Source organism: Oculina patagonica, chromosome 9 (genome assembly GCF_052425735.1).
Source record: "Oculina patagonica isolate OP01 chromosome 9, crgOcupat, whole genome shotgun sequence".
In the NCBI taxonomy this organism is placed as follows: Eukaryota; Metazoa; Cnidaria; class Anthozoa; order Scleractinia; family Oculinidae; genus Oculina; species Oculina patagonica.
In genome coordinates, this window is record NC_135766.1 from 2805281 (window position 1) to 2831011 (window position 25731).

Consider the following 25731-nt stretch of genomic DNA (forward strand, 5'->3'; position numbering starts at 1 on the left):
TATCCTTCCCTTGGGATATGTTTACTTGTACTCAAGAGGCAAATAGTCCCTTTTGTTGTTTATTTTGTGTTCGTTTAGTATGAATTGAATTAACAATTTGTGTAGTAAAATACTCAATAATGTAACCAATCAAAATTACACGTTTAAAATTGAAATGTACTTCCGTGATGAAATAAATGAAGTTGTAGCTTGGAAAACTGCCTACGACGCAGCGCCTGTCTTGTGCTGGCGAAGCATAATTTTGATCTAACATGTGTTTATAATAACTGATTAGGAAACGAGAGTGAAGGTAGCGCGTAAGATGCAATCACGGGTTGAGATTTAATCTTCAGAGTCTGTGCCTTTGCTAATAACAATGCTATATAATTCTATGCCTTCTCTTTAGGCTTTACTTTGTTAAACAGTCACTTTTGGTGTTTTAAATGCCTCGTTTCAGTTCCGAGCCCCTTACGCCGTATTAAAGATGATTTCCAGTCAGTACTGCGCAGACTCGGGGTTTGTTTTCATTTTTGTATTGTATTTGTTAAAATGTTACACTAGTGTTGTTCAGTGATAGCGTACATGAAGGTTTCTTGATCCGCTATTACGGATCGTTTCGTTCGAAAATTCCCAAGGAGCTGAAACGTCGGTTTGAAATAGCGCCCAGCTTCTTTTACTCGTTATAATTGTTTTGCAAGCATATCTGGCGTGCGTTAATAAAGAAGAAAAAGGTAAGTTTGTCCTGCAATTTTTATTGTCGCTAGTAAACATTCTTCAGGTTGTGAGACTCGTAAACATCGCAGGCGGCGATTGCGCAGTATGGACTGGGAATAATCTTTAAATCACCGGCACGATTCCACGAATATCAAAACATCTGATCATTAATTTTGGCAATGCACCGAGTAAACATAACGGTAATGATGTCGCTCGATAAAATCTTTCTAACCTTGTGATCAAAGTAATTATTAATCATAACATTAGCAACACTTCTTATTAAACTTTCAACATAATTGCACGTCGCAGTAAGTTAAGTAAGACTGATCTGCATGTTTTAAAGCTCTAAGACACACATGCACAGAAACCCAAAGATTTTTCAATTTTTAGTTCCTTTGTGTCGTTATGCAAATTTTTAGTGGGTCAACTGTCACTCATTGCAACATTTTCTTTTCTGTTTTACTGCCCATGCAGAACAGTCCTTGTTCCATGAAGTCAAAACAAAAATTAGGAGCTTCACAAAAACAAAATAAATTAGTGAAGACACGAGTGAGCGAGCGTCGTAATTGACTACAAGTTCAGTAAGTTTAGTAGTTCGCTCAGTCGAAGATGGCCATTATTGTTCGCCATAGCTAGTTCTAGAACAAAGCTTAAAAAAGGCGATGGTAATTAATAAAATTTAACTACCATTGTCGATTGACTAGAAAATTGATGTGTTTACCAGTACTCGATTTCCGGTTGTTGTGTAAACTCGCTTCTAAAATAAACACATCAGTTATGTTTTTCTGAAGTTGTCCGCGTGCTCCGCGATTGAGAGCCAACAGAGCTAGAGTTAAACATTCTTTTTTTAACTTTTTACTGGTTTATCAATAAATCAGTTTATTAATCCGATATGCGATTTTAATTGTCCTGCTTTCTTCATCATTTGAATATTTCAGCATTTGTTTAGCATCATTTACTAATGATGTTTTATTTCTTTTTACCGTGCTAGTTGTCGCAACAAAATGGCTCATTCAACGCTTTTATATACATAAAAAAATGTTCTGCAATCGTTTCTTTTATTTATTGGTTAACAATGTGTAACAGCAATTAAACACAAACGAATCCGTCGATTAAAAAAAATATTACGGAAATAAAATGTCTCACGCTAAACAGAAAATAAAACGTTCCTCTCTTAAAAACTAAACGGAGAAGCGTGATATTATTTTTTTTCTTGTGAACGCGCAATGATATTTCGGTCGACTCTTTTCGGAAATCACTAATAGCAAAGCGCGCGATTGACGCCACGACTCCGATAAGACTTAGACAAACAAACCGAAATGGTGGACGATTTCCCTAAAACACTTTCTAAAACAGCCGGTGTTCCTTAATCACTTTCATAAAACGACAACTTCAACTAGCTTCCTTCTATTTCTTTTAGAAGACGCTGATGTTTTCTAAGCCTCGTGGGGGTTATATGCAGTTTATTTTTTTAAATCGCGCACTTCGCTATTGAATGAATCAAATAAACTCTCAAATGGCAGCGAATTTATCAGCAATGGATTCATTGGTGATTTAAGAACTCATGCGGACAAAAAACAACGACCAGTTTGCTATATTTCTTCTGTATATTATTTATCTTTCTTATCTAACTAGCCACTTGAATAGTTTAAAATTGTAGGTTGTTTCTAACAAATAAAGTCAAAAAAACTGAGACGAAAGCTAAAACTTATATCACAGGAAAATGTATTAATACGAAACATATTGCGTGAAAAGACCGAGAATGTACTTTCCTTCGGTATACGTAGACTTTTCAGGATGTAGAATAGAAGAATCTAATACTATACTTTCCTCAAACAATTTATCGTTGTTAGATTTAGACAAAGAAATAAAAACAGAACGCGGTTATAATTACCCGGTCATACAGAAGTGTATAAGATTTCGTGTTAATAAATATCCGACCAGCCGGTTTAGGATGTTCTTTTGCCACTATCGTAGCAATTTCTGAAAACAGTTATCACTTCCAAAAAATCGGATTTGCGCGTGAAACAAATATATTTCGCTCTTGAATGGAAAGCCGGTTACTGTTGTTACACTGTATGACTTGGTATGGTTTGGTATGCAAGTGGTAAAGCATTTACCGATAGTGTACAGGGGGAAAGTGTTCCATCATTCCCAGGCATATTGTTAATTTCGGCCTTTACGAATATAGCGCCATAGAGGGAAAACTAAACTTTATTGTTTACAAATTCAAGAGGACGAAAGCAGTCGCAATTATGCAAAATCTAGCGGATGTAGCTGTCACTCATCTCGACACTTTCTTTTCTATTTAACAATGCATGCAGAAACGATTTTTCTTCTTGTAGTCAAAACAAAAATTCCGTGCTTTGTTAAAGCCGCGTATAAAATAAAGTAAAAAAAGCTAGTGGATACAAAAGAAAGCGAAGTTATTGACTCCGTCTCCGTTTATTTGAAAGAAAAAAATGTATTCCCGCGATCAATATAGGGTCTATTTTCCGTAAAAACATTGCTGAATGTCTTCAGTAAAGACATAGAAAGTAAACAAAACATTGTTGATTGTTCACAAGTTGGACACGTATGTACTTCCCGGTTTCCTTCCTCGTCCTAACGCGTTTTGTTTAACGCATGCATTACTCGAAAATTGTCGTTCTTTGGGTTAGTAGCAATTCGAACACTCAGTGAGACACTCTACTTTCGACGTTACCTCATTTTTGCTGCAGTTGGATAAGACTTATTGAATGTGTCGATTTCTATCGATATGAAATATATATTATTTCATCTTATGCTCCTCGGTTGTCTTGCTGATATATCAGGTAATGATATCTTTTTACTCACTGTGGTATCGTCTAATCCTGTATGTTGTTCTGTTTGAGCATGTTCTTCTTGAACTGTAAAAATCGATCAATCAAGTTAAAGTCAAATATTGCGACTACATTTCAATTCAAAAACCCGACCCTATCTTTGAAATTTTCAACAAAGATTTAATAAATCTTTGTGTAACTGGCCATATTTCATAGAAAATGCGTTCTACCAGATATAGCGTCAGTGACAAATTGATGGTGGCTAGCAATGTTTTTCTTTTTTGTTCTTTCAGCTTTGACAACTACATCCAAGCTAAATCGCACAGTACTGGAAAACGACGCGCATAGCACTGGTAAGCAAATTATCAGCTTTCTATATTGAATTAAACACGAAACAAAACGATTCTAGCTAATTAAAAATTTTCGAAGTCAAAATGCCCAGGGTTGTGACAAATGCGTTTAAATGAAACCGAAATTTCGTTCAATCTAAAAAGAATCCAAAATGAAATAACGAAAGAATTGTATAATTGCAAAAATTGTGACCGCTAAGACAGCTTATATATTTACACTGTGGTAACTACGCGATTCTAAATATCGAAGAAATATAGCACTCTGTGAGTCACATTTTGTAGAAATTAAGTGACAGTATTTTCTGTGGAAATTGCGCTAGTCTAAAATATCGCGGAGTTTGTGACAGCGTTTAACACTGTGGAAACTGTATCAGTCCGGTTACTGCAAAAATTACCAGAGTGTCCATACCGTGGAAATGGCGAAAGAATAAGAATTGCAGGAACTGTTTAAAAACTGTATAAAAAGAGCGAAACTGAAAATTATTTTTAAAATTTGCGCCGATACAGATAATATTTTATATTTGCCCACAAAAAAGCCGGGGGGAAGTGAACGGGAAAAAAAAGGGGGAAAAAAGGGGGGGTTAAAAGGGAAAATTGAACGAATCTTAAAACTGTAGAATTTGCGTGAATTTAGACACTGTGGAACTTGAGTCTAAATTACATGGTAAGATCGTAATTCTATATACTGTATATGGCAACTCTAAAAAAGGGAGGAAATCACGACAGTCGATTAATGTGAAAATTTCATTGAATTAGACACCAGAAAAGTTCTATGGATATTGCGCCAGTTTTAAAGCTGTAGAACATTTGAATCATGAAGACTATGTAAGGTGCAGGAGAATTAATACCGTAAAAATACTCGAGTGTAAATACTATGGAAATTGTACAAGCCTAAATTATGCTGAACATGAGCACGTTTTTTTGCTGTTGAGCTTTTCTCCGTTTTAACAAGAGTAAGATTGCGAGAATCATACCAATATTTGATTTAAGCAAGCTTCTAAACACTGTCACAATTGCGCAAATTTTAACATTGTGAACATTGCGCGAGTAATAACCCCTGGGCTAAGATTACGCTAGGATTAATACTCCATAAATTGCTCAAGTTGAATTAAATAGTGTTTAAATAGCTCTGGTTTAAATTCGGCGAGAATTGCGCCAGCCTGAATATTGAGGAAATAACACAGGTCCGGAAATATAATAAAATAGCGACGGGCTAAAAAGAAATATATAATACATAGAATATCAAAATACATTGGAAACTGTACATGTATAAGTACTGTCGAATTTGGATCAGGCTAAAAACTTATGGATTGCGCTAGATTGAAAATATTACAGTGAAAATTGCGTCAGTCTAATTAACACTATAAAAGTTAACTCCATAACCTGTCTTAAAGCAAGTAAAACTTAACTATATTGTTTACAAAATTATGCAACGTCAAGCTGATCTAGCTGTCACTTATACCGACGCTTTCTTTTCTATTTTCCAAGCCATGCAGGAACAACCTTTCACCTTGTAGTCAAAACAAATAACCTGAACTATCTAAAAGCCACGTATAAAAGAATATCGAAAAGCAAGCGGGTATGATTGGAAGCGAACTGAATGACAATATTTTCGTTTATTTGAGATTAAAAAAATACTCCTCCCATCAATCTAGGTTCTATTTGTAAAAAATTTCCGGACGTTCTTTGGTAAAGGCCTAGAAAGTAAAATGAACCATTGTCGCTGCTATTGTTCACAAACAAGACACGTATGTACTTCCTGGTTTCGTTTCTCGTTCAATCGCGTTTTGCTAAACGCATACATTACTCGAAAACTGTCGTTTTTTTGGTAAGTGGCAGTACGGACACTGAGTGAAACACTATACTTACCACGTCGCGGGCATATTTTCTGCTGTTGGATAATACTTATTGAATTTGTCGATTTCTACTGAGATGAAGTATATTATATTTCATCTCATGCTCCTCAGTTGCTTAGCTGATATATCAGGTATTGATAGCTATATTTATGTAAAATTTTGCCTGTAACCTCTCTGGTACGCTGAGATGTTGTTCTGTTTGAGCTTAAATCATCCGTTCCTTGATCTGAGAAAAAAGGTTTAACTCTGTTAAAATTGAAAACATTTTGACCGCGGCTCGATCAATATTCGGGGTTATTACTTGTCTTCGATTTTTTTTTTGAGAAAAATTTGTTAAATCTGTACGTCACTGGCCATAGTTGTGTGAACATTCGTTTTAACACTCTTTAGCATTTTTGGCAACTTAAGAGTGGTTAACACCATTTTTCTTTTTATTCCTTTAGCTTTGCAAACAGATTCCAAACAGACTCGTTCAGTTCTGGAAAACGACGCACAAAGTACTGGTAAGTACATTGTCGCTTTTCTTCAAATTAAACACAAAACAAAACGAAACAAAACTTAATGATGTTGCAAACGCATTTTTGGAAAATGAATTTCATGGCATAAAAAAATGATATAAAGTGGTATTCGTCAAATTGAAAAAGAAAGCCTGTGGCAATCTAGAGAGCTTAAAACTGTGAAATTTCGTTTAGTAACAGAGTGAAAATTGTGCAAAAACTCAAAAGTCTAAAAATTGAGTCAACTTAAATACGAGTGGAATATGCTATTCTTGATATTGTGGAAAATAAATGAATCTAAAATATTGCACCAACTTAAATACGAGTGGATTGTAAAGGTATTGAAGTTACGTATCTGTATACTGCGTAAATTTAACGAATCAAGTTACTGTGGAAACTGCGTCGGTCTAGAAAAAGTAAAAACTGCTTCAGTTTAGAAACTGTGAAAATTGCCTCTGTCTAGAAACTGTAACAACTGCGTCAGTCTAGAAACTATGAAAAATGCGTCAGTTAAGAAACTATAAGTCAGTCAAGAAACTGTCAAAACTCTGTCAGTCTAGAAACTATGAAATACGCGTCAGTCTAAACATAATGAAAACTGCCTCAGTTTAGTAGCTGTGACAACTGCGTAAGTCTAGAAACTGTGAAAACTGTCTTAATCTAAAACTGTGAAAACTGCGTTAGTCTAGAAACAGTGAAAAGTGCGTCAGTCAAGAAACTGTGAAAACTGTATTAGCTTAGAATCTGTTAAAACTGGGACACTCAAGAAACTGTAAAAATTGCGTCAGTCTAGAAACTGTGAAAACTGCACCAGCCAAGAAACTATGAAAACTGCCTCAGATAAGAAACTGTGAAAACTGCACCAGCCAAGAAACTATGAAAACTGTCTCAGTAAAGAAACTGTAAAAACTGCGAAAATTTAGAAAGTATAACAACTGTCTCAGTCAAAAAACTGTGAAAGCTGCGTCAATCTAGAAACTGGGAGAACTGCATCTGTCTAGAAACTACGAAAACTGCCTCTGCACAGACAATTTGAGAACTGCTTCAGTCTAGAAACCGAGAAAACGGCGTCGGTGATAAAACTATGAAACTATCTCAGTCAAGAAACTGTAAAAATTGCTTTAGTAAAGAAACTGTGAAAACTGCCTAAGTCTAGAAACTATGAAAACTGGGTAAATCAAGAAACTGTGATCAAGGAACTGTGAAAATGAGTCAGTCTAAAAACTGTGAAAACTGCGCCATTCTAAAAACTGTGAAAACTGCGTCAGTCTAAAAACTGTGAAAACTGCGTCAGTCTAAAAACTGTGAAAACTGCGTCAGTCTAGAAACTAGGAAAACTGCTTTAGTCAAGATCTTCAAGACACTGTGCTGTGAATAGACTGCGTCAGACTAGAAACAGTGGAAACTTTCTCAGCAAAGAAACTGTTAAAACTGCGAGTCTAGAAACTATAAAATCTACCTCAGTCAAGAAACTGTGGAAACTGAGTTAGTTTTTAAACTGTGAAAACTGCGTCAGTGATGAAAATATGAAAACTACTTCAATCAAGGAACTTTGAAAACTGCGTTAGTCTAGAAACCGTCAAATCTGCGCCTGTAAAGAACCATAAAAACTGCCTAAGTCAAGAAATTATGAAACAAGTGTCAACTGTCTTAGTTATATCTGTGAAAACTGCGTCCGTCACGAAACTATGAGAACTAGCTCAGTTAAGGAACTGTGAAAACTGCACCAGTCAAGAAACTGTGCAAAACAACGTCATTCTAGAAACTGTGAAAACTCTACCAGTCAAGAAACTATGCAAAATTGCCTCAGTCTAGACACTGTGAAAACTGTGCAAGTCTAGAAACTGGGAAAACTGCACCAGTCAAGAAACTATGCATATCTGTTTCAGTCTAGAAACTGTGAAAACTGTGCAAGTCTAGGAACTATGCGAATTTGCCTCAGTCTAGAAGCTGTTGAAACTGTGCAAGTCTAGAAACTATGCAAAACTGCTTCAGTCTAGAAACTGTGAAAACTGCCTCAGTCTAGAAACTGTGAAAACTGTGCAAGTCTAGGAACTATGCGAATTTGCCTCAGTCTAGAAGCTGTTGAAACTGTGCAAGTCAAGAAACTATGCAAAACTGCTTCAGTCAAGAAACTGTGAAAACTGTACCAGTCGAGAAACTATGCGAAACTGCCGTTGTCTAGAAACTCAGAAACTAGAAACTCAGAAACTCAGTCAAGAAACTATGCAAACCTGTCTCAGTCTGGAAACTGTGAAAACTGTGCAAGTACAGAAACTATGGAAAACTGTCTCAGTCTAGAAACTGTGAAAAGTGTTTGTCTAGAAGCTATTCAAAACTGCCTCAGTCTAGAAATCGTAAAAACTGTTCAATTCTAGAAACTATGCAAAATTGTCGCAGTCTAGAAACTGTGAAAACTGTACCAGTCAAGAAACTAAGAAAACTACCTCGGTCTAGAAACTGTGGCAACTGTACCAGTCAAGAAACTATGCAAAACTGCATCAGTGTAGAAACTGTGAAAACTGCACAAGTCAAGAAACTATGCAAAACTGCCTTAGTCTAGAAATCGTGAAAACTGTTCAATTCTAGAAACTATGCAAAATTGTCGCAGTCTAGAAACTGTGAAAACTGCACCAGTCAAGAAACTATGAAAACTGACTCAGTCTAGAAACTGTGAAAACTGCACAAGTCAAAAAACTATGCAAACCTGTCTCAGTCTAGAAACTGTGAAAACTGTGCAAGTCTAGAAACTATGCAAAACTGTCTCAGTCTAGAAAACTGATTGTCTAGAAGCTATTCAAAATTACCTCAGTCTAGAACTCGTGAAAACTGTGTAAGTCTAGCAACTATTCAAAACTGCCTCAGTCTAGAACCTGTTAAAACTGTTTGTCTAGAAGCTATTCAAAACTGCCTCAGTCTAGAAATCGTGAAAACTATTTAAGTCTAGAAACTATTCAAAACTGCCTCAGTCTAGAAACTGTGAAAATTGTGCAAGTCTAGAAACTATGCAAAACTGTCTCAGTCTAGAAAACTGATTGTCTAGAAGCTATTCAAAATTACCTCAGTCTAGAACTCGTAAAAACTGTGTAAGTCTAGAAACTATTCAAAACTGCCTCAGTCTAGAACCTGTTAAAACTGTTTGTCTAGAAGCTGTTCAAAACTGCCTCAGTCTAGAAATCGTGAAAACTATTTAAGTCTAGAAACTATTCAAAACTGCCTCAGTCTAGAAACTGTGAAAACTGTGCAAGTCTAGGAACTATGCGAAACTGCCTTAGTCTAGAAACTTTGAAAACTGCACAGGTCAAGAAACTATGCAAAACTGCCACAGTCTAGAAACTATGCATATCTCTTTCAGTTCAGAAACTGTGAAAACTGTGCAAGTCTAGGAACTATGCAAATTTGCCTCAGTCTAGAAGCTTTGAAAACTGTGCAAGTCTAGAAACTATGAAAAACTGCTTTAGTCTAGAAACTGTTAAAACTGTTTCAGTCTAGAAGCTATTCAAAACTGCCTCAGTCTAGAAATCGTGAAAACTATTTAAGTCTAGAAGCTATTCAAAACTGCCTCAGTCTAGAAACTGTGAAAACTGTGCAAGTCTAGGAACTATGCGAAACTGCCTTAGTCTAGAAACTTTGAAAACTGCACAGGTCAAGAAACTATGCAAAACTGCCTCAGTCTAGAAACTATGCATATCTCTTTCAGTTCAGAAACTGTGAAAACTGTGCAAGTCTAGGAACTATGCAAATTTGCCTCAGTCTAGAAGCTTTGAAAACTGTGCAAGTCTAGAAACTATTCAAAACTGCCTCAGTCTAGAACCTGTTAAAACTGTTTGTCTAGAAGCTATTCAAAACTGCCTCAGTCTAGAAATCGTGAAAACTATTTAAGTCTAGAAACTATTCAAAACTGCCTCAGTCTAGAACCTGTGAAAATTGTGCAAGTCTAGAAACTATGCAAACCTGTCTCAGTCTAGAAACTGTGAAAACTAGAAACTCAGAAAGTAGAAACTCAGAAACTCAGTCAAGAAACTATGTAAACCTGTCTCAGTCTGGAAACTGTGAAAACTGTGCAAGTACAGAAACTATGGAAAACTGTCTCAGTCTGGAAACTGTGAAAACTGTGCAAGTACAGAAACTATGGAAAACTGCCTCAGTCTAGCCCTTGTAAAAATTTTACCGCGATCGCGGCGCGATCGCGCCGCGATTGCCGCGATCGCGCCGCGAATGTCGCGATCGCGCCGCGACTGACGCGATCGCGTCGCGATTTGTTGTCATCGCGACGCGATCGTGCGTGACGCGATTGTAAATGAACGCGAACGCGCCGCGATAGTTGCGATCGCGCCGCGAATGTCGCGATCGCGCCGCGATTGCCGCGATAGTCGCGATCGCGGCGTGATGAGTGCGATCGCGGCGCGATTGATTACCACCGCACCGCGATTTGGGGGGCTGGAATAAATCTCGGGAAGTGTTCCCGGCGAGAACTCACTTCTCGATCACCGGGAGAAAGTCAATATGCTTTGAAACTCTCACAAATCATGCTGTGGTCGTAACGCAAATCATGACTTGTATTGATGAAATAAACTTTAAGTACTAATCAAAGTAGTTATAAAACTAGTTTGATTTAAAATGTCGAAAAACATTTTATTACGTGACGGTGAGCCGTGAGGACGTGATTCCCACGAGAAAAGTTTTATTTAGTTTTAGTCTAGACGAACTGGCGCGACAAAGCGGCGCGTGATAATGAGTAAAGATAAATTAAAAGATAAGAATTTTTATTTCTTAACAGTCCGTTTTTTAATCTTTTCAAACACTTTGTTTCTTTCTTTTCTTATCTTTGAGGAACCTTAATACCTTTGAGCAATCCAATGACAAATTTCTGTCGGCCATTTTCTTCAAATGCAAATACAATCAGGATGCGCTGCAATTGCGTTTTTTGCATTGAAAAATCCTCTATATGGCATTTAATTTAATTGTGGCTCCGAAGAGGCTGTCAGAATGAGCTTTTTTTAGAGCTTTATATATTTACCTTCCCGTAGACCACGATCGTAGACCACACACATCGAAGTCCTTTCCCGCCTTTTGCCGCAAGGTGTCGTGAACTGAGCGTTACGATTGGCTGAGTTAGGTCACGTAGTGCATAGTACACGCAATCGCTACGCCATCCCAAGCAGAAAAGAAATTTTATTTCGAGAAATTTGGTATGTTTTCTCTTCACAATCAGGACTGGAAAAATGTGTTCTTTTTTAGCTGCTTCTGTTAATAACAAGAGTTTAGAAGCGACCTAACTTGAGGGAAAAGGGTCTCTGTGAAAACTGCTAGAATTTGTTTTGTTAATTCGAGCGACAGTTTATTATAATTTCAACAGCTAGCGCTTCGTCGCTTCGTCATGGACTTTGTTGACTGAACTACAGCTAAACTGTGAATATGAAAAAAAAATGCAAAACTCGAACAGTGGAAAGAGGAAAACATTTTGACGGTAAGGACCATTCAATGCAAAGTTGTACCTGTTGATGCTTGGGACTTAAATGTTGTATTAAAAGCTTCGGGGAAAAGAAAGCGCATCTTCGACGGTTCGGCTTCTTCGCAGATGCGAGAGATAGTTCGCTCGTTTGGTGGATCACATCATTGCATCTTCTTTCGCTTGAGCACGAGTAAAAGGTTAGTTGTCGTTATGTATGTGTTGTTCACATTTTACAGAAGAACTGTTCACTTATTTGCTTGTAAACTAAAGACTCAATCACGCTCTCCGGCTTTGCGAAATTTAATTGTGTTCGGCAGCGAAACTGGCCGTCTTTTTCTGTAAGCTTCTGTAAATAAATGATGTTGTTTCGATACAGTCTGTGTGTTTGTTTTGTCGGTATGCAAAACGCCAAGATAATTGTTTTTAAATTTATAGATTTAGGCGCGATCGCGGCGCGATTCAAGCCAAATCGCGGCGCGATTCCCGACCCATCGCGCCGCGATTCGAGAATCGCGGCGGCCAAAAACGCGGCGCGAATCGCGGCACGAATCGCGGCGCGATCCAAGCCGATCGCGGCGCGATCGCGCCAATCGCGGCGGCCAAAAACGCGGCGCGAATCGCGGCACGAATCGCGGCGCGATCCAAGCCGATCGCGGCGCGAATCGCGGCGCGATCGCGCCAATCGCGGCGGCCAAAAACGCGCCGCGATTCGCGGCGCGAATCGCGGCGCGTTCGCGGCGCGATCGCGGTAAAATTTTTACAAGGGAGAAACTGTGAAAACTGTGCAAGTCAAGAAACTATGCAAACCTGTCTCAGTCTAGAAACTGTGAAAACTGTGTAAGTACAGAAACTATGGAAAACTGCCTCAGTCTAGAAACTGTGAAAACTGTGCAAGTCAAGAAACTATGCAAACCTGTCTCAGTCTAGAAACTGTGAAAACTGTGTAAGTACAGAAACTATGGAAAACTGTCTCAGTCTAGAAACTGTGAAAACTGTGCAAGTCAAGAAACTATGCAAACCTGTCTCAGTCTAGAAACTGTGAAAACTGTGCAAGTACAGAAACTATGGAAAACTGTCTCAGTCTGGAAACTGTGAAAACTGTGCAAGTCAAGAAACTATGCAAACCTGTCTCAGTCTGGAAACTGTGAAAACTGTGTAAGTACAGAAACTATGGAAAACTGTCTCAGTCTAGAAACTGTGAAAACTGTGCAAGTCAAGAAACTATGCAAACCTGTCTCAGTCTGGAAACTGTGAAAACTGTGTAAGTACAGAAACTATGGAAAACTGTCTCAGTCTAGAAACTGTGAAAACTGTGCAAGTCAAGAAACTATGCAAACCTGTCTCAGTCTGGAAACTGTGAAAACTGTGTAAGTACAGAAACTATGGAAAACTGTCTCAGTCTAGAAACTGTGAAAACTGTGCAAGTCAAGAAACTATGCAAACCTGTCTCAGTCTGGAAACTGTGAAAACTGTGTAAGTACAGAAACTATGGAAAACTGTCTCAGTCTAGAAACTTTGAAAACTGTGCAAGTCAAGAAACTATGCAAACCTGTCTCAGTCTGGAAACTGTGAAAACTGTGTAAGTACAGAAACTATGGAAAACTGTCTCAGTCTAGAAACTGTGAAAAGTGTTTGTCTAGAAGTTTTTCAAAACTGCCTCAGTCTAGAAATCGTGAAAACTATTCAATTCTAGAAACTATGCAAAATTGTCGCAGTCTAGAAACTGTGAAAACTGTACCAGTCAAGAAACTATGCAAAACTGCCTCAGTCTAGAAACTGTGAAAACTGTACCAGTCAAGAAACTATGCAAAACTGCCTCAGTCTAGAAACTGTGAAAACTGCACAGGTCAAGAAACTATGCAAAACTGGCTTAGTCTAGAAATCGTGAAAACTGTTTAAGTCTAGGAACTATTCAAAACTGTCTCAGTCTAGAAACTGTGAAAACTGGGTCAGTCAAGACACTATGAAAACTGCCTTAGTCTAGGAGCTGCGAAAGCTGCCTAAGTCGAGAAACTGTGAAAACTGTCTCATTGTAGCAACTGTGAAATCAGCGCCAGTCCAGAAACTGTGAAAACTGCCTCAGTCTAAAAAAATGTAAAAACTGCCCTTATTTAGAAGCTGTGAAAGCTGCGTCAGTCTGTGAAAAGTGAAAACTGCCTCAGTTCAAAAACTGCAAAAACTGTTTAGTACACACACTATGAACTTTTCACCAGTCAAAAAACTATGAAAACTACACCAATATAGTAACTGTGAAAATCTCGCTTTTTTTAAATTTCGTGATCTTTGCTTTAGTCTTGAAAAAGAGAATATTGCGTCAGTATAGAAAGCGTGAAAATTGCGCCAGTCAGGAAACTATGATATTTGCGCCAGTCTAAGTAAACTGTGTCGGTTAGAAACTATGAAAATTGCCTCAGTCTAGAAATCGTTAAAACAGCGACAGTTGAGAAACTGTGAAAACCGGCTAATTCTAGAAGCTGTTAAAGCTGCCTAAGTCGAGAAACTGTGAAAACTGCCTCAGTCTAGAAACTATGCATATCTCTTTCAGTTCAGAAACTGTGAAAACTGTGCAAGTCTAGGAACTATGCAAATTTGCCTCAGTCTAGAAGCTTTGAAAATTGTGCAAGTCTAGAAACTATTCAAAACTGCCTCAGTCTAGAACCTGTTAAAACTGTTTGTCTAGAAGCTATTCAAAACTGCCTCAGTCTAGAAATCGTGAAAACTATTTAAGTCTAGAAACTATTCAAAACTGCCTCAGTCTAGAACCTGTGAAAATTGTGCAAGTCTAGAAACTATGCAAACCTGTCTCAGTCTAGAAACTGTGAAAACTAGAAACTCAGAAAGTAGAAACTCAGAAACTCAGTCAAGAAACTATGTAAACCTGTCTCAGTCTGGAAACTGTGAAAACTGTGCAAGTACAGAAACTATGGAAAACTGTCTCAGTCTGGAAACTGTGAAAACTGTGCAAGTACAGAAACTATGGAAAACTGCCTCAGTCTAGAAACTGTGAAAACTGTGCAAGTCAAGAAACTATGCAAACCTGTCTCAGTCTAGAAACTGTGAAAACTGTGTAAGTACAGAAACTATGGAAAACTGTCTCAGTCTAGAAACTGTGAAAACTGTGCAAGTCAAGAAACTATGCAAACCTGTCTCAGTCTAGAAACTGTGAAAACTGTGCAAGTACAGAAACTATGGAAAACTGTCTCAGTCTGGAAACTGTGAAAACTGTGCAAGTACAGAAACTATGGAAAACTGTCTCAGTCTGGAAACTGTGAAAACTGTGCAAGTCAAGAAACTATGCAAACCTGTCTCAGTCTGGAAACTGTGAAAACTGTGCAAGTACAGAAACTATGGAAAACTGTCTCAGTCTAGAAACTGTGAAAACTGTGCAAGTCAAGAAACTATGCAAACCTGTCTCAGTCTGGAAACTGTGAAAACTGTGTAAGTACAGAAACTATGGAAAACTGTCTCAGTCTAGAAACTGTGAAAACTGTGCAAGTCAAGAAACTATGCAAACCTGTCTCAGTCTGGAAACTGTGAAAACTGTGTAAGTACAGAAACTATGGAAAACTGTCTCAGTCTAGAAACTGTGAAAACTGTGCAAGTCAAGAAACTATGCAAACCTGTCTCAGTCTGGAAACTGTGAAAACTGTGTAAGTACAGAAACTATGGAAAACTGTCTCAGTCTAGAAACTTTGAAAACTGTGCAAGTCAAGAAACTATGCAAACCTGTCTCAGTCTGGAAACTGTGAAAACTGTGTAAGTACAGAAACTATGGAAAACTGTCTCAGTCTAGAAACTGTGAAAACTGTGCAAGTCAAGAAACTATGCAAACCTGTCTCAGTCTGGAAACTGTGAAAACTGTGTAAGTACAGAAACTATGGAAAACTGTCTCAGTCTAGAAACTGTGAAAAGTGTTTGTCTAGAAGTTTTTCAAAACTGCCTCAGTCTAGAAATCGTGAAAACTATTCAATTCTAGAAACTATGCAAAATTGTCGCAGTCTAGAAACTGTGAAAACTGTACCAGTCAAGAAACTATGCAAAACTGCCTCAGTCTAGAAACTGTGAAAACTGCACAGGTCAAGAAACTATGCAAAACTGGCTTAGTCTAGAAATCGTGAAAACTGTTTAAGTCTAGGAACTATTCAAAACTGTCTCAGTCTAGAAACTGTGAAAACTGGGTCAGTCAAGACACTATGAAAACTGCCTTAGTCTAGGAGCTGCGAAAGCTGCCTAAGTCGAGAAACTGTGAAAACTGTCTCATTGTAGCAACTGTGAAATCAGCGCCAGTCCAGAAACTGTGAAAACTGCCTCAGTCTAAAAAAATGTAAAAACTGCCCTTATTTAGAAGCTGTGAAAGCTGCGTCAGTCTGTGAAAAGTGAAAACTGCCTCAGTTCAAAAACTGCAAAAACTGTTTAGTACACACACTATGAACTTTTCACCAGTCAAAAAACTATGAAAACTACACCAATATAGTAACTGTGAAAATCTCGCTTTTTTTAAATTTCGTGATCTTTGCTTTAGTCTTGAAAAAGAGAATATTGCGTCAGTATAGAAAGCGTGAAAATTGCGCCAGTCAGGAAACTATGATATTTGCGCCAGTCTAAGTAAACTGTGTCGGTTAGAAACTATGAAAATTGCCTCAGTCTAGAAATCGTTAAAACAGCGACAGTTGAGAAACTGTGAAAACCGGCTAATTCTAGAAGCTGTTAAAGCTGCCTAAGTCGAGAAACTGTGAAAACTGCCTCAGTCTAGAAACTATGCATATCTCTTTCAGTTCAGAAACTGTGAAAACTGTGCAAGTCTAGGAACTATGCAAATTTGCCTCAGTCTAGAAGCTTTGAAAATTGTGCAAGTCTAGAAACTATTCAAAACTGCCTCAGTCTAGAACCTGTTAAAACTGTTTGTCTAGAAGCTATTCAAAACTGCCTCAGTCTAGAAATCGTGAAAACTATTTAAGTCTAGAAACTATTCAAAACTGCCTCAGTCTAGAACCTGTGAAAATTGTGCAAGTCTAGAAACTATGCAAACCTGTCTCAGTCTAGAAACTGTGAAAACTAGAAACTCAGAAAGTAGAAACTCAGAAACTCAGTCAAGAAACTATGTAAACCTGTCTCAGTCTGGAAACTGTGAAAACTGTGCAAGTACAGAAACTATGGAAAACTGTCTCAGTCTGGAAACTGTGAAAACTGTGCAAGTACAGAAACTATGGAAAACTGCCTCAGTCTAGAAACTGTGAAAACTGTGCAAGTCAAGAAACTATGCAAACCTGTCTCAGTCTGGAAACTGTGAAAACTGTGTAAGTACAGAAACTATGCAAACCTGTCTCAGTCTGGAAACTGTGAAAACTGTGCAAGTACAGAAACTATGCAAACCTGTCTCAGTCTAGAAACTGTGAAAACTGTGTAAGTACAGAAACTATGGAAAACTGTCTCAGTCTAGAAACTGTGAAAACTGTGCAAGTCAAGAAACTATGCAAACCTGTCTCAGTCTAGAAACTGTGAAAACTGTGCAAGTACAGAAACTATGGAAAACTGTCTCAGTCTGGAAACTGTGAAAACTGTGCAAGTACAGAAACTATGGAAAACTGTCTCAGTCTAGAAACTGTGAAAACTGTGCAAGTCAAGAAACTATGCAAACCTGTCTCAGTCTGGAAACTGTGAAAACTGTGCAAGTACAGAAACTATGGAAAACTGTCTCAGTCTAGAAACTGTGAAAACTGTGCAAGTCAAGAAACTATGCAAACCTGTCTCAGTCTGGAAACTGTGAAAACTGTGTAAGTACAGAAACTATGGAAAACTGTCTCAGTCTAGAAACTGTGAAAACTGTGCAAGTCAAGAAACTATGCAAACCTGTCTCAGTCTGGAAACTGTGAAAACTGTGTAAGTACAGAAACTATGGAAAACTGTCTCAGTCTAGAAACTGTGAAAACTGTGCAAGTCAAGAAACTATGCAAACCTGTCTCAGTCTGGAAACTGTGAAAACTGTGTAAGTACAGAAACTATGGAAAACTGTCTCAGTCTAGAAACTTTGAAAACTGTGCAAGTCAAGAAACTATGCAAACCTGTCTCAGTCTGGAAACTGTGAAAACTGTGTAAGTACAGAAACTATGGAAAACTGTCTCAGTCTAGAAACTGTGAAAACTGTGCAAGTCAAGAAACTATGCAAACCTGTCTCAGTCTGGAAACTGTGAAAACTGTGTAAGTACAGAAACTATGGAAAACTGTCTCAGTCTAGAAACTTTGAAAACTGTGCAAGTCAAGAAACTATGCAAACCTGTCTCAGTCTGGAAACTGTGAAAACTGTGTAAGTACAGAAACTATGGAAAACTGTCTCAGTCTAGAAACTGTGAAAAGTGTTTGTCTAGAAGTTTTTCAAAACTGCCTCAGTCTAGAAATCGTGAAAACTATTCAATTCTAGAAACTATGCAAAATTGTCGCAGTCTAGAAACTGTGAAAACTGTACCAGTCAAGAAACTATGCAAAACTGCCTCAGTCTAGAAACTGTGAAAACTGCACAGGTCAAGAAACTATGCAAAACTGGCTTAGTCTAGAAATCGTGAAAACTGTTTAAGTCTAGGAACTATTCAAAACTGTCTCAGTCTAGAAACTGTGAAAACTGGGTCAGTCAAGACACTATGAAAACTGCCTTAGTCTAGGAGCTGCGAAAGCTGCCTAAGTCGAGAAACTGTGAAAACTGTCTCATTGTAGCAACTGTGAAATCAGCGCCAGTCCAGAAACTGTGAAAACTGCCTCAGTCTAAAAAAATGTAAAAACTGCCCTTATTTAGAAGCTGTGAAAGCTGCGTCAGTCTGTGAAAAGTGAAAACTGCCTCAGTTCAAAAACTGCAAAAACTGTTTAGTACACACACTATGAACTTTTCACCAGTCAAAAAACTATGAAAACTACACCAATATAGTAACTGTGAAAATCTCGCTTTTTTTAAATTTCGTGATCTTTGCTTTAGTCTTGAAAAAGAGAATATTGCGTCAGTATAGAAAGCGTGAAAATTGCGCCAGTCAGGAAACTATGATATTTGCGCCAGTCTAAGTAAACTGTGTCGGTTAGAAACTATGAAAATTGCCTCAGTCTAGAAATCGTTAAAACAGCGACAGTTGAGAAACTGTGAAAACCGGCTAATTCTAGAAGCTGTTAAAGCTGCCTAAGTCGAGAAACTGTGAAAACTGTCCCGTTGTAGCAACTATGAAATCAGCGCCAGTCTAGAGAATTGTGAAAACTTTCTCAGTCTAGAACCTGTGAAAACTGCGTCAGTCTGAAAAATGTGAAACTGCCTTTGTCTAGAAGCTATGAAATCTGCGTCAGTCTGAAAAAAATGTGAAAACAGCCTCACTCAAGGAACTGTGAAAACTGAATCAGTGTAGAAACTGTGACAACTGCGTCATCAAGAAACTATGAAAACTGCCTCAGTCAAGAAACTATGAAAACTACCTCAGCTTAGTGAGTCTGAAAAATGTGAAAACAGCCTCAGTCTAAAAACTATTGACTTTGCGCCAGACAAAAAAAAAAAAAAAAACTATGAAAACTGCATCAGTCTAGTATCTGTGAAATTTGCGCTATTTTTAATTCCGTGATAATTGCTTCCGTCTTGAAAATGATAATATTGCGTCAGGGTAGAAAGTATGAAGATTGCGCCAGTCAAGAAACTATAATATTTGCGCCAGTCTAAATAAACTGCGTCGGTTTAAAAACTGTAAATACTATGAAAACTGCGACATCAAGAAACTATGAAAACTGCCTCAGCCTAGAAAAAAGTGAGAACTGTCCTAGTCTAAATCTGTAAAAAGTGCCTCAGTCTAGTAAGACTGCCTAGGTCAAGAAACTATAAAAAGGGTGACAGTTTAGAAACTGTGAATACTGCGTCAGTCTAAAAACTATGAAAACTGCGTTAGTCCTGAAACTATAAATACTGCGTCCGTCTTAAAATTATGTAAACTTTCCCAGTCAAGAAACTATGGAACTGCTTCAGTCCAGAAACTATGAAAATTGCATCAGTCTAGAAACTGTGTAAACTGCGTAAGCCAAGAAAAAGGGAAAACTGCGCCAGTCTAGAAGCTGCGAAAACTTCTTCAATCTAAAAACCATAAAAACTGCATCCACACTCCAGTAACTGTGTAAACTGCGCCATTGTAAACTGCGTGATGATTGTTTCAGTCTTGAGAATGAGAATATTGCGTCAGTAACGAAACTGTGAAATGTGCGTCAGTCAGGAAAATATGAAATTTGCGCCTGTCTCATTAACTGCGTCGGTTTAGAAGATGTGAAAACTGCCTCAATGTAAAAACTGTGAAAATAACGTCAGCGTAAAACTGTGAAAATTGCGCCAGTCTAGAAACGTTTAAATTTTCGCCAAACTAATTAGTTTAAAAGTTCCGTTAGTCTAGAAACTGGACTGAATATTGTGAAAAATACTGCAAGCTTATTACTGGATGTGAAATCAATTTACGCTAGTTTAATTAATGCGAAGAATACACGAACCTGAATACTGTTAAAGCTGCACTGGTCTAGAAAATGTGAAGTTTTTGCCTGGTCAAAATATGTAAAAAATGTATCAGTCTTGATATCATGGAAAAAATTCTGTCTTTCTAAATAACTACGGAAGAAATTGCGATAGTCAAAAACAAAACGTCAGTGTTGTGCCAGTCCAGGTATCGTGTAAGTTGTGCAGGCCAAAGTACTTTGAAAAAGTACTGTGAAAATTGCGCTGGACTACATTTTGTAAATATTGCGACACTCTTAGTACTGTGGAAATTGCATCAGTCTAGATATTGTGAAATTGGACTTATCTAAATACTGTAAAATTGCGCTGATCTAATAACTGTGGGAATCTTATGCAAGTCTAAATATTGTTGAAATTGCGCCCGTTTAAATAATGCCACGGTAAATACTGCGAATATCGCGCCAGAATATATTCAACCGTTGCATTTAGTTTTATTTGTGTGACTTAAAATGGTCACCAGCGAGCATAAAAATTCGGCTTCATTTTTATGAGTTCCGACGGCTCAGTTCTGCACCAAAACCTCTCAAACGGCGCTCAAAATTAGCAACTGTCCGCAATGTTTCCCCTGTTGTTTCTTTACAATTTAGCGTTCTCTAACTGAGTAGTCTTTATGAAATGAATACTGCCCCAGACTATAAACAGGAAACAAATGTGAAAATTACGCCAGTGTATTAAACGAGAAAATTGTGCAGGTCTATAAACTGAAAAAAAGGGAGTCAGTCTTAATATTCAGAAATTGCGCCACTCTATTAACTCTGAAAGTTGCACCTGTCTAAATAAAATAATAATGGAATTATGGAAGCTACGTTTTATACAGCTTTTTTATCATTGGTTTCAAGTAGAGTAAAATTGACTTACCATGATTTTTGTTCTCATTTTACTTTTTTAATCTAGTGCCTGAGAGGGGAAAAGTTCACATTCCTCAAACCGGAAAAAATGGCCTTCACTGTCAAGATGTGACCTTCGCCAAACGTTTCTCCAAGGGATCTTCTGTCCGTGTATTTGCTTCAATTAACCATGGAGAAGAGCCACTAGCAGTCCACGATACTTCATTTATTTGGGTGGAAGATGTGAAAATAAGCGGCTTCAGAGCTTGTCTTGTGGTAGGCGGCCAAGGTGATGCAGGAAACACCACTATCGATTGGTTCGCATTCCAAGGTTCCCAGTCTGGAGCTTATCACGGAGCTGCAAGTTTTGGTCTGTTTACAACTGGAACGCAATGCAAAACAGTGACGTTTCTACAGGTATGAAAGAGCTCTATTTTTTTATTAATTTTCATCTCGTCAAATTTCATCTTAGATGGAGTTCAGTTTGATGCAAGAAAAAAAAAAACATCAAAAACATCAAACCTGGGTTTTGTGATATTTAAAGTAGTGCATTTTACATTTGGAACCCTTTCCATCCAATCAGGATTTTATAATTATCCTCCCAACAAGCATTTTTTGCTGCTGTAATCCTGCCAATAACAGCTCGACGTCTTATAATTAATTTAAATCACTTATCATTTATTTAGAATCACTCAGTGGATTTGGAATCTGTTTCCACGAAGGCGAGAAAGGGCTAATTTTCGAGCGCTTGAAAGGGCTTATCTTGCCTAAATTCGGCTGAAATCTTGGCAGTAACAGCTCGTCTTATCATTTGTTCAAACTTACAGCTTTCTTAAACTTTAATTTAAGTCACTCCGATCCGTGGATTTAATTTTTTTTTTCACTCAGGCAAGAAGAATCTAATTTTTGAGCGATCGAAAGGGTTTATCTTGTTTATGCGATTTTCTTGACATTACTGCTTTTTACTTTCCCGTTAGCCCTTTTCAACGATTCCTAGAGTTCAAGTCACAGTGCAACATGGTACAAAGAAACTAAAGCGCGATGCTATGGGTGTTTGGATGGAGAATGTTACGTCAAGTCATTTTGAAGTCTGTTTGCGAGAGTCAAGGGCATTAGATGGAGGACACAACAATATTGTGGTGGTAGGTCGCAGTGATGTGTGTTTCATTCCGCAACGTACAGATCTCTTCTTAAACATCCAGCTTTGTCTTTTCAACATAATTATTTTGTTAACTCTTCGTTATAGAACCGAGCCAATGATAATTATTTTTTTGCTCATGAGTAACGGTTTTGAAGTTGATAAATTATTGATATTTTTCTCTTTTTGTGATTTCATACTATAGAACTGGTTGGCGTATGAGAATTACTCTTTGTCCTGGGACGCTAAGGAATCCCTAAAGCTTGTGTTTTCAAAGAACGAGGTACCCAACGCAGAAAAGAATTATGCCCTTTGCAAGGTACGTGTTTCGGCCCATTTCTTGTTGACCTGTATCATTAACATCAAAAGATATAAAATGTACAATACTTTCTGTAAACAGATTGAAAGGAATAAAAAAGATAGGAATTAATTATATAAAACTTATTGACTGTTATTTGCATTCCATTGCTATTTGCATGGAGGTTGACGCAGTTATCCATACATAGCCTTCAACTGTTCTAAGATATTTCAATGTAGTATCAACCAAATTTAAAGTTAATCAATGACAACATTTCGGTGACCAGTGGAGGAACACAGATGATTTAACAGTCGGCTTGACAATTCCCCTTCCTCGAGCATTTGTTTTTTGTTTTGCATGGATAACCACCCAAACCTAGGCAACGCTTTTTTATTTATTAATTTTTGTATTTCCTTGCAGACTATCAAGTTCAAGGAACCATTTTTTAAGCCACCCGTAATACTCGCAACTGTCCTCAATGGCGGCAGCAGCAGTGCCAACATTCCCTACCGTTATAGAGGTCCTTTAAGCACTTGGCTGGAGGTACATATCATACACTTAAGAAAGATAATTTTTAGTTTAAAGGATAGCTCACGTAAAAGCTATTATCATAAAAATCAACCTTTCTCTATCATGATCAGTTCCGGTTATGCATTGAGCGACCACTTCCGGTCACATGACAAGTGGCATGATCAGCTACGCGCAAATGGATGTGCTATCTTTTTAGTATTTCAATGTTTGTTATCTTAGACCAAACTATAACGAACCAAAAATCGCCGAAATATGCAATTTCTAGGCAGTGTAACACACCGAACATGGCAAAAAAGTTGCAGGATTTACAACCCCGGAGATGAATTGGGACGTGTCCGACAAGCAATACTGCGACCTGATTTTCAGCTGGCCATATTCAAAGAAATTTGAAAAAGAGCGAACCTTGTTCATTTGATTGTGCCCCGAATTGTGGATTGGCAGGTAAGGATTAGAAACATACAACAGTTGGACCTGGCAACGCGACGAAGACATCACGGAACCAGCGAAAATTTGAAAGCGATTTGAAAAGCACGTGGCGACAAAAGTGGACCACAGGCTAGCCAGATACCAGCTACAACAGCTCAGACAGAAGAATGAGGAATTAATCGACGATTTGTTGACACGATGCCGAAATCAAGCTACGAAGTACAGGTTCAGAGAAACGGCCGAGTCCGTCGAGCGCCCGATCGAGCAATTAATTGCTGGAACTAAACACAAGAAAGCAAAAGAAAGAATTACTAGAAAAAGGCGAACAGCTTACTCTTGACGAAGCTATCGACATCGCCAGACCCACGAAGCCACCGTATCCCAAATGGAACAACTAGATGGCGAAACAATAAAGAAATTCATGGAATTAAAGGAAACGACAACGACAACAAACCAAACATTCTGCCCTAAAGGTTGTATGGTATAATGCATTCTCAGAATCTCGCCCCAGAAGGTTTTCTTAAACTAGGTGTTCTTGACTCTCACCGACAGTACTTACAGCATATGGAAAAGCCAAGTTGTTCCAACTTGGAAAGTGCAAACTTCCCGGTTAGTTTCATGGCAAGACGTCAGTTGCGAATTTCTTTGTTACAGAGGCCGACGGTCCAGCCATCATTAAGCTTCCAACATTCATGTCACCTTAAACATTGAACAGGAGCTCCTAGCTGTGGTGTACGGATGTGAACGGTTTCATTGAAGGCATCTATTGACCTTAGCACCCCCAAGGCTAAAGAGAATGCTAATTTGCTTGTCACAGCCTTAGATATCACCAATAATTGGCCGGGCAAGCAAATGCAGATAGCCAATGCTCTCTCGAGGCTCTCACGTGAGAATAGAGTTCACCAATATATCTTAATGTGCAGATTCATGATTTGCGCCTACAATTCTCAAGTGAGTGTTTGCAGAAGATCCCGCGTGTTTCAGACCTAAGCAAGCAAATATCCAGTAGACAAGGAATTCCCCGAATTGTGAGATCAGATAGTGGGCCCAACTGTCTTTTTAGAGCACTACCGCCAATAAGCGAAGAGGTATGGTTTCAGTCACTCGATAACTTCACCCAACTACCCCCATAGTCATGGATTCATTGAAAGCCAAGTCAACATTGTCAAGATTGTTCTGAAGAAAGCCAAGACGTCTAACTCAGACCCTTACATCGCACGTCCTTGAAACATCGCACTTCTACGCCTTTGAGCATTTCAATTCCAATTGACAACAAGTCGCCTTCTCCAGCTGACCTGCTGTAAGGAAGACAGTTCCAAGCAGCCTTCATAAGAAAACCTGAGATGACTACACCAATGAGGACGTCATTAGCAGACTAGAAGAGAGACGGGGGTATTACTATGATCATCATACCACTGCTTTACCTAGCCTGGTTTCTGGTCAGCAATTGACTATTCAGAACCCCGAGATGTTTCACAGCATGAAAATGAAGATTTATGGAAAATTTAAGGTGGCTTAAATCTCCTTAAAGTTTGTTATCCAACTTTTTAAATTTGATAAAAAAAATAAAAAAATTTTAAGCTGTCAATTAAATTTTGTTAAAGGCCGTTAAACCCCCAGTCGGCATTTAAGGAACTTTAAGCCAAATTAAAGTTGGCTTAATTTTTTTAGTCTCTTTAAGCAATCTTTAAACATGAGTGAAAAGCTGGCTTAAAGTTCAGCTTTAAAAAATGTAAAGTCAAAGTATAGCTGAATAAATTCCAAATTTACACCAGCCTTATTTGAGCTTTAAACCACGGTAAAGTTATGTTTTCATGCTGTGTTTTAATGAAACCCAGCCACGGTACTCGATGGAGGTCCCAAATATGATATAGTGTCCACCATAAAGTGGCAGAGAAGCTGCGCTGAAGCTGATCCCTAATTCGAGAGTTTCCTCAAGCTTCCCCTTAAAGGGTCAAGTTTGACCTGAGGTAAAATCGAGTTGCCAGTTTCTCGCTAGAAATAAACGCTCTTTGTACAATGCCCAGCCATAGGAGCTGTTCAGGTTAAGGAGCAACCATTAAGTTGATACCCAGGAGCCATTCAACCAGTTAGCTCTGCTCCAGGGGCTGCCCAACCGGCAAGTATCGCTACAAGTCCATCACAACCAGTCAGATCAACTGCAGGAGCTACAAGAACAGTTAATGCAACCTCAGGAACTGTACTGGCAGTCACTTCGATTTAGACTGCTGGCAGCCAGTATGTGACGCACAGGGGATATCAAGATATCTTTCAGGAAAGAAATTTAAATTGAACATCATGATAAGGTGTTATTTCCATGGAATAAATTGCTATTATGTTAAAA

The 25731-nt window shown here is 38.2% G+C and overlaps 1 protein-coding gene across 4 annotated transcripts in view; it reads left to right on the forward strand.

Moving 5' to 3' along the window:
* Window positions 1-659: 659 nt before the first annotated feature.
* Window positions 660-25731, forward strand: part of LOC144665190 (uncharacterized) — a 34067-nt gene continuing 8995 nt past the window's right edge. Inside the window, exons 1-7 of one of the 4 annotated variants that reach the window (XM_078526370.1) lie at window positions 3354-3506; window positions 3788-3847; window positions 6144-6203; window positions 21062-21411; window positions 21972-22136; window positions 22338-22451; window positions 22851-22973. In XM_078526370.1, the coding sequence (XP_078382496.1) occupies window positions 3452-3506; window positions 3788-3847; window positions 6144-6203; window positions 21062-21411; window positions 21972-22136; window positions 22338-22451; window positions 22851-22973 (927 nt within the window). In that variant the 5' untranslated portion in view covers window positions 3354-3451. Of the gene's footprint in view, window positions 711-3353; window positions 3507-3787; window positions 3848-5691; window positions 5832-6143; window positions 6204-21061; window positions 21412-21971; window positions 22137-22337; window positions 22452-22850; window positions 22974-25731 lie in introns of those variants that run through there. The other 3 variants (XM_078526374.1, XM_078526373.1, XM_078526372.1) reach the window with 3 other exon arrangements.